The sequence below is a fragment of the Macaca mulatta genome, chromosome 14 (assembly GCF_049350105.2).
Source record: "Macaca mulatta isolate MMU2019108-1 chromosome 14, T2T-MMU8v2.0, whole genome shotgun sequence".
Lineage (NCBI taxonomy): Eukaryota > Metazoa > Chordata > Mammalia > Primates > Cercopithecidae > Macaca > Macaca mulatta.
Genome location: NC_133419.1, coordinates 114066150 through 114079053, shown reverse-complemented (window position 1 = coordinate 114079053; position 12904 = coordinate 114066150). Strand labels below are relative to the sequence as shown.

The window sequence follows — 12904 nt, the reverse complement described above, 5'->3', positions numbered from 1 at the left end:
CCCATCATCACCTCTTGCTTGGATATTTATTGCAATAGCCTTATCACTCGTTCTCTGTTCTTATCTTACCATGCCGAAACACATGCTCGGTCTAGCAGTCAGAGTAATCCTTTAAAATATAAGTCAGATCATTTAATTCCTTTACTCAAAATCCTCCAATAAAGCTTGAAGATCACTCAAAGTAAAAGCCAAAGTCCTTTGAAAAGCCTGTAAGGCCCTACAGGATCAGCCCCTTCCCCACCATTATCACCTGTTTGACCTCATCTCCTGTTGCTCTCCTCTTGCTGGCTGCATTCTAGCTATCCCTCCACCAGGAATTTATTCCCTTATATATCCACATGGTTTGCTCACTTCACTCCCTCCATTCCTTTAGAAAGCCTTTTCTTACCACTCTATATAAAACCAGTCTCATCTTTACTGCTTCCTGATTTATTTTTCTCAGTACTACATACCACTATCTAACATAGTGCATGTAACGTACTACACATCTATTTGATTGTTTTTTGTCTCCTGGTCACCCTTACCCCAAGAACATGAGTTCCATGAAGCCAAGGGCTTTGTCTAGTTTCACTGATGTATTCTTTATTGCCTGTATTAACAGTGTCTGACACATAGAAAGCATGCAATAAATATCTGCTGAATGAATAAATTGAATGAGTAAATAAAAATTGGTGGACACGGAAAGATTAACATTTCCTTTATTCATATTTCTTTTATTTAGCTTCATTACAATAAGCCTGCATTACATTTACAATTAAAATCCAACAAACTTTTAAAAAATGTATAATATGAAGCAATTTATTTTAAAGACATATCTTATAAATGGAAAGACATCCTATGTTCATGGATAGGAAGACTTAATAGTGTTTAGATAGCAGTACTTGCCAAATTGACTTATGAATTCATGTAATACCCATCAAAATTCCATCTGGTTTCTTTGCAAATATCGACACAATAATCTTGAAGTTCATACAGAAATTGAAGAGCACCAGAATAGCTAAAACAATCTTGAAAAAGTAGAGGAACCAAGCTGAAGGACTCTCACTTCTCAACTTAATACAAAGCTACAAAAATGAAGACACTGTGGTACTGGCACAAGGACAGACATGTAGATCTATGGAATAAAACTGGAAGACCAAAAATAAACCCATATATTTATGGTCAATTGATTTTTGACAAGGGTGCCAAAATCACTCAATGGGGGAAAGAATGGTCTCTTTAACAAATGGTTCTGGGACAAGTAGACATCCACATGAAAAAGAGTGAAGTTGAACCCCAGCCTCACATCATACAAAAAATGAACTCAAAATGGATTAGAGATAGCTAAATTTAAGAGCTAAGCCATAAAACTTTTAGAAGAAAATATAGGTATACATCTTCCTGACCTTGGATTAGATGATCATTTCTTAGATATAACACCAAAATCACAAGGAACCAAAGAAAAAATAGGTAATTGAGGCTTTATCAAACTTAAACATTTTTGTGCTGCAAAGAACATCATCAAGAAAATGAAAAGGTAATACAAGGAGTGGAAGAAAATATTTGGCAATCATGTATCTGATAAGAAACTTGTATTCAGAATATATAAATGACATTTACATCTCATTATAAAAAAAAGAAATTTCTCCAAAGAAAATATATAAATGGCCAATAAGCATATGAAAAGATCATCAACATCATTAGTCACCAAAAAAATGCAGATCAATACCACAATGACATATCACTTCACACCCACTAGAATAGCTACAACAAAAAAATAGATAACAGGTATTGAAGAGGATGTGGAAAAACTGGAGCCCTCATACACTCCTGGTAGGAATGTAAAATGCTGCAGTCATTTTCAAAAACAGTTCGGTAGTTCCTCAAAAGGTTAAACACAGAGTTACCATACGGCCTTGCTATTCCACTTCTAGATATATACCCAAGAGGACAGTAAACATAAAAAAGAAAACCCTGCACATGAATGTTCATGGCAGTGTTATTCATAGCAGGCAAAAAGTGGAAACAACCCAAATGTCTATTAACTGATGAATAAATAAAACATGGTATCAAACAATGGAATATTATTCAGCAAAAAAAAGGAACGAAGAACTGATACACACTACAACATAAATGTACCAGGCAAACATTATACTAAGTGAATGACCTCAGTTACAAAAGACCACAGATCGTATGACTCTATATGGAATCTACCGAACAGGCAAATGTATAGAGATAGAAAGACTGGTGGTTGCCTAAGGTTGAGATGGGGCTGGGGGAAGGGGACTGACTGCTAATGGGTACAGTGTTTGTCCAGGAAGGGATGAAAATTTTTTAAAATTGATTGTAGTGATGGCTGCCTGACTCTGTGAATATACTAAAAGCTACTGAATCATATAGTTTTTATACATTCTACAGATGAATTGTGTGGTATGTGAATTATATCTCAATGAAGTTACTTTTAACGATATAAAATATCTTAGTATGGATAGATGGATAGATAGATAGATAGAGAGACAGGTTGACTGATCTGCATGGTTACTTTTGGGTGATGAGGTTACAGCAAATTTTGTTTTCTCTTTTTGCTTATGTATTTTCTCTCCAGAGACTGAACAGACACTGGTAGGGGATGTTGCAGAAGAGAGTCCTACAACTGGTGGAGCTGAACTGACACCCAAAATTCTTCCCAACTTTACGATCTTGAGCTTTACCTTGGAAAATACTGAAGGATGGATTGATATCTAATCAGCTTGGAGAATCATGGTTCTCCTCTAGCACAACTGGGAGCATCAGTCTGTGATCAAACATGTCAATTACATTCCTCTAAGAACTTACCACACTGTAGTTCTTCAGGGCCAGGTTGGCTTTTCCCATGTGAAAATATGCTTTTGTGCATTTTTCATCACACTGCATAAAAGAGAATGACTGATCAGAAGTTTTAGAAGATGTGAAGTCATTTGCCACTCCCTTCACTACACAGCTAAAAGAGTTAAGGCGAAGCTTTGATTCTCAGGGCAACTACCAGAATTGACAAAACTTTTTTGTGCATTTGTGACCAAACTAATTGATGTCTGCAAGGAGCCTGGGTGCAGCAGCAAGCTCTTCACCAAATTAATTAATGATACCTGCCACTTTTCATTTCCATTTAATGAGACGCAATCAGGAAGCAAACCCTCAGTTTAGAAGAGCTCTTAACACTGGCAGAACATTAGAATCATCTAGGATGCTTGTAAAAATCCTGCCGGCCCTGCACCCCACATCAATTACATTATACTCTGGGATAAGACCCAGGCATCAATAAGTTTTTAAGCTCTCTAGTTGAGGTAAACATGCAGCTAAGTTTGAGAGTCACTGGTTTACTAGAAGAGAACTTACTCTAAGAAAATAGCTGAGGTTACCATTACATCTTAGTGGGCCTGGGAAGTCCCTCCTCCCAAATAAACCACAACATATGTACTGGGACGTTCTGTTCATATTACTTAAGATTAGTAGGGATGCCCCCTTCAAAAGGCAGGATTGAAACTTATGGCTGAAACTAGACCATTTACACAGGGGGCCCTGCACTTGCCTGACCCTAGTCATTATAACTCCACAGGGAATGATTTGACAGAGACATACACTAAAATCTAAGACATCCAGTTAATGAACATTTATTGAACTTCTTTTATATGCAAGACATTGTGCCAAATCAGATGCCCTTCAAAGGTTTAGATATGAAGAGGTTAAGAGTTCAAGCTCAGGAGTCTAAAATGTCCTGGGTGGATCCTTGTTCTGCTACTCAGCAAAAGTGGCATGTTGTTGGCCAGGCCGCCTAACTTTTCTGACACTCATTTTCCTCACCTGGAAAATGAAGACAATAATAGTATTTCTCTCAGGTTGTTGTGAGAAAGAAATTATGTAAAACACTTGGTGTGGCTCTGGGTAACAGAGTATTAGCTGCTATTGCTGCAGTTATATCAGCAGCAATTCATTTCAGAGCAAAAGAGAAAAATCTAAATTTAATAAAAGAGAGCAGTAATAATAAGAGAGAAGAATAACAACAATAATAAAAGAGAGAACAATAATTGTTGGAGAAGCTTTTAGAGATACATTCTTGTGTATATCATTTCCCAATTCACTGCTAAGTGAATGGAAGTCATAATAAAAATAAATGTGCATGATTGTTCAGCCCAAACCATGTGCCAGGCACTAAGCTTTATGGTTCATATGGATGATCTCACAGAAGCTTTAAAACTACTCTACGAAGCAGATACAGTTATTATCCCTATTTTACAGATGTGAAAACTAGGGGTTGGAGAGGCCCAAGGTCACACAGATAACAAGTGGAAGAGCTGGAATTTGAAATTTGGCCATTAAACTCTCAAGGGTTTAAAAATGACACCAAATCTCCTTCAGAAAGGTGCTACAGAAAAGAGCATATAAATGCTATAGAAAATGCTACTGAAAAAAATCAGTGGAAGAAAATATGCTTGAAAATGCAGTCTTTAAAAGGGCATGCAAAGGTGGAGGGATATGGGCTGAGTCTTAGTGACACATAGAGGTGAAGAGAGGAGGATGGAGGGAGAGTGGGCTGGGCAAGAACTTGAGAGTACAAGGGGCTTTGGGGACAGTCCAGCTGGGATCGAGGGGCAGGTACTTGATGGAGAGAAGATCCCATCTTGAGCCACACTGGAGGAGGGTGAGTCACCAATGGCAGTGTGGAGGTAAGCTGGTAGGAAGGTGGCATGCAGATGTGATCAGAGGAGGGAAAGGCTGAACAAGAGGTATGGTGGGCTGAACAATGAGAGATGAGTAAGGAGAGCAGAATAATCACTTAGAACAAGGGCTAATGTCTGAAGTCCTGGTGACAGTGGAAGGGAAAGGAAGTGCAGATGCCAGAGCTATGTCAAAGAAAGATCTGACCAGCATCAACTAACTATCAGTGATAAGGGTGATGGAGGATGTGAAGTCAAAACCAGGGGCCTAGATACCTGAAAGACGTGGTGTGTCATTAACAGAAAGAGGTCAGCTAGGGCAGGGAGTGAGAAAGGCTGAGTGAGAAGATGAAGAGTTGGCTTCTAGACATACCGAGTTTCAGATGACATCAAGACTATCAAAAGGCACCTGCAGGAGGCAGCTGACATGCAGCCCTGGAGCTGGGGAAGGGGAGACTGGGGAAGTAGGTCTGAGAGCCATTTGCAGAGATAAGAGTTGAGCCCATGAGAGAAGAGAGCTGTAAAAGAGTAACTGTACAGAGACAAAAGACAGGGAGCAGAGGGGTGATCCCTCACGAATTCAAAAAGGATAAAATTGAGGAAGCAGGAAAGGGATGGTCAAAGAGAAAAGAGGAAACTCTAGCACTTCAGCTCATGAAAGCCAAATATTCACAGTACATTCACTGGCAGAGCACCGGGGTTACGGCAGGTGGGGGAAACCAAGCCCCAAGCATTAAAGCCTTGTCCCCGACCTATCGTGTGTCACCGTGAAGTGTGGATAGCTGTGAATTTGCCTTCCTAAGACAATGACGCAAAAGGCTGCTAATGGATTTTTCTCACTAATAGGCCCATTGTCCTTTGACCATGTATCAACCCTCACCAGAATGTTCTTGGGTGAACCCCAGCTTCCCCTTAAAGGAATCCTGCCTTCAGAGGAAGATGTATTTCATTGTGCAAGAAGTGTTCTGCTGAGAAAGAAATGATTCTGGTCCTAATTGAAACCAGCTTTGCTGCCTTATCTTCCTTGACAAGAAACATCAATCTTGAAATATCACATAAGCTTGTCTCTACCAATTTAAAAGTGTCAAAAAAGATTAAGTTGGCATGAAAGTACTAATACTATTAGTAACGGAGTGCCAGTGACGTTCGCTATTGATACATTAATTTTAAAGACAGCAAAAGTTTTAAATTCACAGCTGTAACATAAAACAAATCATTATTAGTTTTTAGAACTCTTTGTACATTTTTTTTTCTCATTTCTCCAAGTGTTTACCCAAACCTCTTCAACTGGGAGCCTCGCTGGGCATTTAACAAGATTGGCTGCTGAGTGTCAGCGTTTTTTAATGTCAGCTCCATTGGGCCTGCTTGGCCTCGGTTTCACTGTTAATTACATTGTACTTCAATTAACATTTGGGAACAGGCCAGTGTGTTATCCTGAATCAGCATGATGGTATGTCTGCCCCTTTGGCCTTTTTCAGATCAGAAAAGATACTCTTGGTGAACCTGTGAGGAGATCATGTTTCTTCCACAGATGGGAAAGACATCCACACCCAGGGATTATGGGGTTCAAAGTTGCAGTGGAGAGGCCCTTTATAGAGGTTAAGAGCATGGGCTTAGAGTTAGACAGACACTAGCTTCATGATCCTGCACAAAGTACTTAATTAATCACTGAGGCTTGATTTCCTCGTCAGAAAAATAGAGAAAATACTGACACTGAACAGAACAGAATAGAATTTTGTGAGCATGCAGCAAATGATGTTGTTTGCTGTTATTACTGGAAAAACCAAGGAAAACATCCTTGTCTCTCTCTTCTCCTGCAGAATAATGGTAGAAAAAGAAATCATTATCAGGCAAGGCAACAAAGCAGGTTAGTGGACCTATGATGGAGCTGTGAAGAGCTTGACGTCATCAGCTTCGGCCCCAACCTTATAACTTAAAGACTATACTCATGCAATGGAACAAAATGTGCCACACATTGTATCTTCTAAGGGATAAAGAAATTGGACACTCCAGATGTCAGTGTTAAGAGGATCCCTAGTGTTTTATGAATGATTATAAGCAGAGGTGACTTTCTCATTCATCCCGGTTTCCTTTGCTTACCCTCTCAACAAGAAATAAAGCAGATATGGCCAGTATGCTGCTAGGAAAGTGTCCTCTTGTTTTCGGACATACTCATTAGGCTAGGGTAGCTGCACTGTACCCAAGAATTGAAGCCACAGGATAAACTTGGCACACTCTCCTGGCACCTCAATTTTACTTGATTCTAAGTTACTGAAAATAATGCTGTTATATCAAAACAAACAGATAACTTTCATGAAGTGCTGTGCAAAATTAACAAGGTTTTTAAGATAAAACACACATCTTAAAAGAAATTTCATGCTTTCTGCTTCTAGTCCCTCTCGAGGGGCTCATGTCCATTCTCCTCTGCTGTTAGCAGCAAGTGCAGAAGTCTGAGAAGCACTAGTTTTGGTTACTTAGTTAAAACCCCTGTGACAGAGTAATTCAGGGGAATGTGGATTAAGGGTTACTTAAATATTTGGTCATGTCCCTAAAAAGTGATTGTGTTATTTCTCTTTTAGTAACTCTTAACATTTCCATCAACAGTCTTTACGTCTATGCGTCTTTCACCATCTATTTTGGCAGATTTCGGAGGAAATGCCATGCGTAGAATTATTTTATCTGCCCAAGGCCTGACTAAAGTTGAAAAATAGGAATTCTTTCTTCTGATTATTCCTCTACAAATAGAGGATGCTATATTTTCAAATTATTAGGGCTGGAGGGAAAAAACACAAACTGACAAGGAAGAACAGCATTGCAGCATTGCAGAAATCAGCTCCAACGGCTGGCCCCGGAAGAGAGAAGGAGGCATTTCCACTAACACATAGAACAAAGTGTCTGATAACACAAGAGTAAAGAAGGAACTATAGTAATATAAGACACTGAAAATTCAATAGCAGCAGCTCCCTGGATTGCTTTCTAGGAACCAGGCACTTTCTGTGCATTGTCATGACCCTCCTAACAATTCTATTCTATCCCATTCTACAGATGAGGAAACTGAAGCTCTGGCTACAGAGGTTATACCCTTTCCTATCTTGATACACTGGCAGCTGCCTTCTATCTACTTCAGCCCAATACCATCATGGGGGAAAAGAAATACTCTCTTACCTTAAGAGCCCATTCACAATCCACCAGGGCCTTCTCATAGTTCTTAAGTTTCATATAAGCCTGTAATGAAACCAACAGCTGATATTCACACACAACTCTGCATCAGGCAGTTTTCAGTTCATGCAGAAAGAACATTCGAACAGTAGAATGTCAGCGAGAACTATCCCCTACCTAGATCAGTCATGGTCCTGCCAGGAAACAGATGGCACACTTACACTGGGCAACTGAGAGTTGAATCCAGGGACCTCTTCCACGGTGAAGGCAGGGCTTAGGGAACCTGACAAGGGATGCTACAGAATCTCAGAGCTAGCAACAGTGGACAGCCATTACCACTGCAGTAATAGAAGGGGCAGAAGGAGGGAGCAATGAACACAATGGGAGAGGATAGCTCTGCGAAAAGAACTGCCTGATATGAGCTGAGGCCTTCACTAGAGCCAAAGGCCAGGAGAATAATACCCAGTCTCACTTTTCCTCCTTCCTTCTTATTTTATTGGCTGAATGCAAATGGAGGCTAGAAGGCTGGGAAGCCAAGGAGCCACTCCACACAGGTCAGCCCTCCAGGGCACAGTGCAGGGAAGGATCTAGAGGGACACAGAAAATACCCAGCTCACTAGCTACATCCAAGAAGGAAGAGCTGAATTCTGGAGTCTACCCTGCTGTGAATGTTCCAGAAAAACACCAAATGATAAAGGGAATAAAAAAGACAGATAATTAGAGCCCTCATACACTGCTGGTGGGAATTAAAATGGCACAGGCCCTCTGGAAGATAGTCCGGAAGTTCTTCAGAAGGTTATGTTACCATATGACCCAGTAATTTTACTCCTAGGTATATCCCAAGAAGAATATAAACATACATCCATACAAATGCTTATACATGAATGTTCATAGCAGAATTATTCATGATAGTCAAAAGGCAACAATCCAAATGTCCACCAGTGATGAAGGGATACATAAAATATGGTATATTCATACAATGGAAAATTATTCAGCAACAAAAAGAAATGAAGAGTTGATACATACCATAACATGGATGAATCTTAAAAACATTATGATAAATGAAAGAAGCCAGTCACAGAAGGACAAATGTATGATTTCATTTATATAAAATGTCCAGAATGGACAAAGGTATAGAGACAAAAAGTAGATTGGTGATTATCTCGGGCTGAGAGTAGCAATGGGAGGATTGGGGAGTTGACAGGTAAAGATGAAGTTTTTTGGGGGATGATGATGAAATGTTCAAAAATTGTGATGGTCGCACAACTCTGTGATTATACTAAAATCCCATTAAATTGTGTACTATAAAAGGGTGAACTGTATGGTATGTGAATTACATCTCAATAACGCTGTTATCAAAATATAATAAAAAAGCTCTGCTTCTGTCCTCCTGAGCACAGCAGAAAAAAAATGAAAGAAGTAGAGTGACATATGAGAGTCAAGAGCATCACCATGAACCCTTAGTATCAAATGCCTGGGGCACTCTTTTAGAATCCCTTAGAATTGGGGAAAATCTTGAAAATCAAGAATTGACTCAGAATTCCGTGATCCATTCAAACTTAACTGATTGAGAACTTAGATTGAGAACTAGAGGAATATAAACAAATGAACGACTATTTATAAACAAGCACAATGGCTACTATAACCTCTCTATTAATTACTGGACACAGTAAGTGGTCAATAAAGTCTTATCAAATTGCACTAAGTAGCCTTGAAGCACTCTTCTTCTGGAAAGCTCCCTAAGAGGCAGCACCGATCATCCCATTTGTACAAAAGGATAGCCAAGCACCAGGAGCAGTGGCTTTTCCAGGGTTCCATCAGTCACCAATAATAAAGCCAGTACTACACGTAGGATTGTCCATGATCAAAACTGTACCAGGGTACTGCAACACTCTTAACAACAAACCTGATGAGATATTTGCATGGACAAGCCAATTGTGGGGTTAATGCTGCAACTCACAGGTAATCCAAGTATCCAACCCAAGTGAGAAGAGAGCAGGCAACAGCCAGCAAATGCATTGAAATCATGCCGCTCTTGGCTCCCATAGCAAGGAAGCTGCAAGTGGTGCTTTCATTAACTCACATTCTGTAGTAATTAGAGAAGATGACTCTTTGAGCTATCTGTTCTGTAAAGCATCATCCTTTTCTCCAGGGTCTCAGGTTTCATTTGAAAATTAGGGGATGTGAGAAGGAAGCTGGCATCATTCTAGACAGCTGTGGCCATGATTTCATGGCACTATTATTCAGGAATCGTGCAGACTCTGAAGAAGTCTTTATGGGTTGCAACAATTTCTCTACACGGCCTTTTACTTTTTCTTTTTCTTTCTCTCTTAAGGCTTAGATTAAACACCCTATAACTTCCTCAAGCTCTTTCGCTTTTGCACATTTTAAAAAAGAACTACTTTTTCCAAATAGCAATTAAACTCCAGATTTATCTAAATTATACCGGCAATCTATTGATCATAACATTAACTCCAGGGGAAAAACAAACATTAACTCCAGGGGAAAAACAAAGCAATGAAAGGTTAGGTTTTCTCTCTAGCAAGAGAAAATTGACAGGGTCCTTGTTAAGTGTTTTCTAACACTGCATGCACACAGGGGAAGCATTTTAAAAATAGTTCACTGGTTCAAACGGTTTGTAACACCAGGGAGTACATTTTCCATTTTTTGGTCTCTGTGTAAGTTTTCTCCCTGGGAAAGCTGGGAGGAATCACTCCCTCAAACCTTTTCATTACATTTCCTTATATTTATCCACATTCATTCTTAATGTGATTCTTCAGAACTAATCAAAGTGCTGCTTAAAAATGAGTGCAGTGAAAATATAACTAATTCAGATGAATCAGAGTATAGACAGTCTGAATTAGATATGTCTGAATTACATAACTTTTTTAAAGCAATTCAATTTTATTGCTTTCAAATAACTTCAGAGTAACACAACTGAACAAGCATCAGTAGGCAGATGTTTTTAGAGACCAAATTTGGTAATAAATAAGAAGGAACTATAATTATTCTATTAATTGCTTGCATTTAAGCGATGCTTCTGAATTGTCAACAGAAACTTAACTCCCTTAATTGGACTTATTGTGCTTCCAATGTTATGTAACTAAAAAAGGATTTATTGAACATCTGCTATAAATAAAGCATTAAGGGAAAAAGTGTATGGTAGTTTTTGCCCTCAAAAAGTTTATAATCTTGTTCGGGTAATGCAATGTACTGTTAAATCAACCTCTGGCCATCTTTTTTACCGATTCACTTCCTTATAACTAGTTTTCTCCAAAATTGGAATAGTTTAAGTGACACTTCAATTCTAGTCTAACTTATCCAAATTGCTAAACTAGTGAGATTATACTGCTTGGATTTATTTATCATTAAGTCACTATCACTCCCCAGACATTCTGGCCTCTGAATGTCCTGTTTCTTGCTTCCAATCCTCTTTCTCAACATCCCAGAGCCAGACATTCTTAATCTCGAGTTAGGGAAATTGGAGCTGATGAGGACTCTGCTGCAGCCTCTCCCTCTTGCAAATGACAAGGCATCGCCAAGTCCACCTCACACAGGTCCTGCTGACATATTCTGACCATGGGGTAATTACGTCCACGAATCTGCCAAATTTTCAGGCCTGTCCGGCAGAGAACTCTACCACACAGAAACTAAACTACTTTTCAAACACAAGGTCACAGGTGATGGTTTTGTTTCAGTTGACAGCTATCAGCCCACCCCTTCATTAAGTGGTAAATAAACATCTGGGTGGTTTTTACCTGGTGTTCCAAGAAACTGAGCTCATTTGTGACACATACTAAGGCATAAAAACTTTAAGAAACCCAAAATTTCCAAGACATTGGTTCTAGGACCACTTGTTATCCACTTTACCCCCGTCGCAGAATCTTAAAGAGAGACTGATACAACGAATGAGAAACTAATAGGAGGGCATCCCCTAGGAGTTAAGACTAGTACCAAAAAAGGAGGCTGAAGAAATCTGTTGGTAGCAGAATTCTAAGGTCCTATAGGTCATTTCATTCCACTAGTTTTCTCCTTTATCCACAGGGACAAGTGCATGGTCACCATCAGTGATATGACAGAACTGACTTATACTATGGAGACAGCTGATAATGGGCAGTTCTTCCCAAGTCCTCCTGCAGTGATTTCAAATTAGATCATGGTGAGAATATTTGCATCATGGAAACTGGTAAATGCTACGTATAAGTCAGCTCCTCCCAAACCCAAAACAAGAGCCAGTTCTTATAAACATTTCCCAGTCCAACATCTAGTCTCATCTTTGTTTTCCCAGGTTTAGTGGTAACTATTCCCTGAGAAAGCCCCATGGACACATGCTTGCCTCACTGACCTGGGCTCGGTTGGTGTACAGCACTTTCACGTCCTTCAGCTTCTCCAAACCCTCACTATAGTGCAGGATAGCTGTTTCATAATTGCCTTCAGCAAATGCTTCATTCCCTTTGTCTTTTAGGGCTATGGGAATATAAGTCACACAGGTGAGCTCTCGCCACACATCAGAAAATCTCTCAGACTTTATTCCCCCGATTTTCCAATTCTACTTTGAAGGTCTTCACTTCTATTGATCCTAAAGGGACTCAACATTTGTTTTTCTCTGCAGATATTTCAGGACCAGCTTCTTCAAGTATATTTTTTTTCTCCAAATCCACCCATGTCTTCTAAGTAGATTCTCAGAAAAAGTAAACGTTTCTGCACCGAGGCTCAGAACCATACTAAGTTTGCCACAGAGACCAAATCTGTGCATTCGGTGTCTCATAAAGAGGGTCAAATAATTAATTTTCCCAACAAAGATGGAATCATTCAGACCTGCAGCACACACAGCCCTGGGTGGTATAAAATAAATTGAAAACATTCTTCTATCGTATATATCTCCCCACAACATACACAATCCCATCCCTTCCTTTTCCTTGATTTCTCCTCTCTTTCCTCACAGCTGTTTTATTCTTCTTTTCCACTTCTTCATCTATGCCTTAGGCTAGCCAGTGGCAGCTCACTCTCACCCCCCACTACTTCCTGAGCACTGTTTAGTACGATTCACTTTGCTCTGCTAAGTGCACAGG

General features: G+C 39.6%; 1 protein-coding gene across 1 annotated transcript in view; it reads right to left on the bottom strand.

Moving 5' to 3' along the window:
* The window catches only part of TTC12 (tetratricopeptide repeat domain 12), a 52045-nt gene that overhangs the window by 28755 nt on the left and 10386 nt on the right, over positions 1-12904 (bottom strand). Inside the window, exons 6-8 of the mRNA XM_077964296.1 lie at positions 12178-12299; positions 7839-7898; positions 2815-2886 (exon numbers count right to left, since the gene is read on the bottom strand). Coding sequence (XP_077820422.1) covers positions 2815-2886; positions 7839-7898; positions 12178-12299 — 254 coding nt within the window. The remainder of the gene's footprint in view (positions 1-2814; positions 2887-7838; positions 7899-12177; positions 12300-12904) is intronic.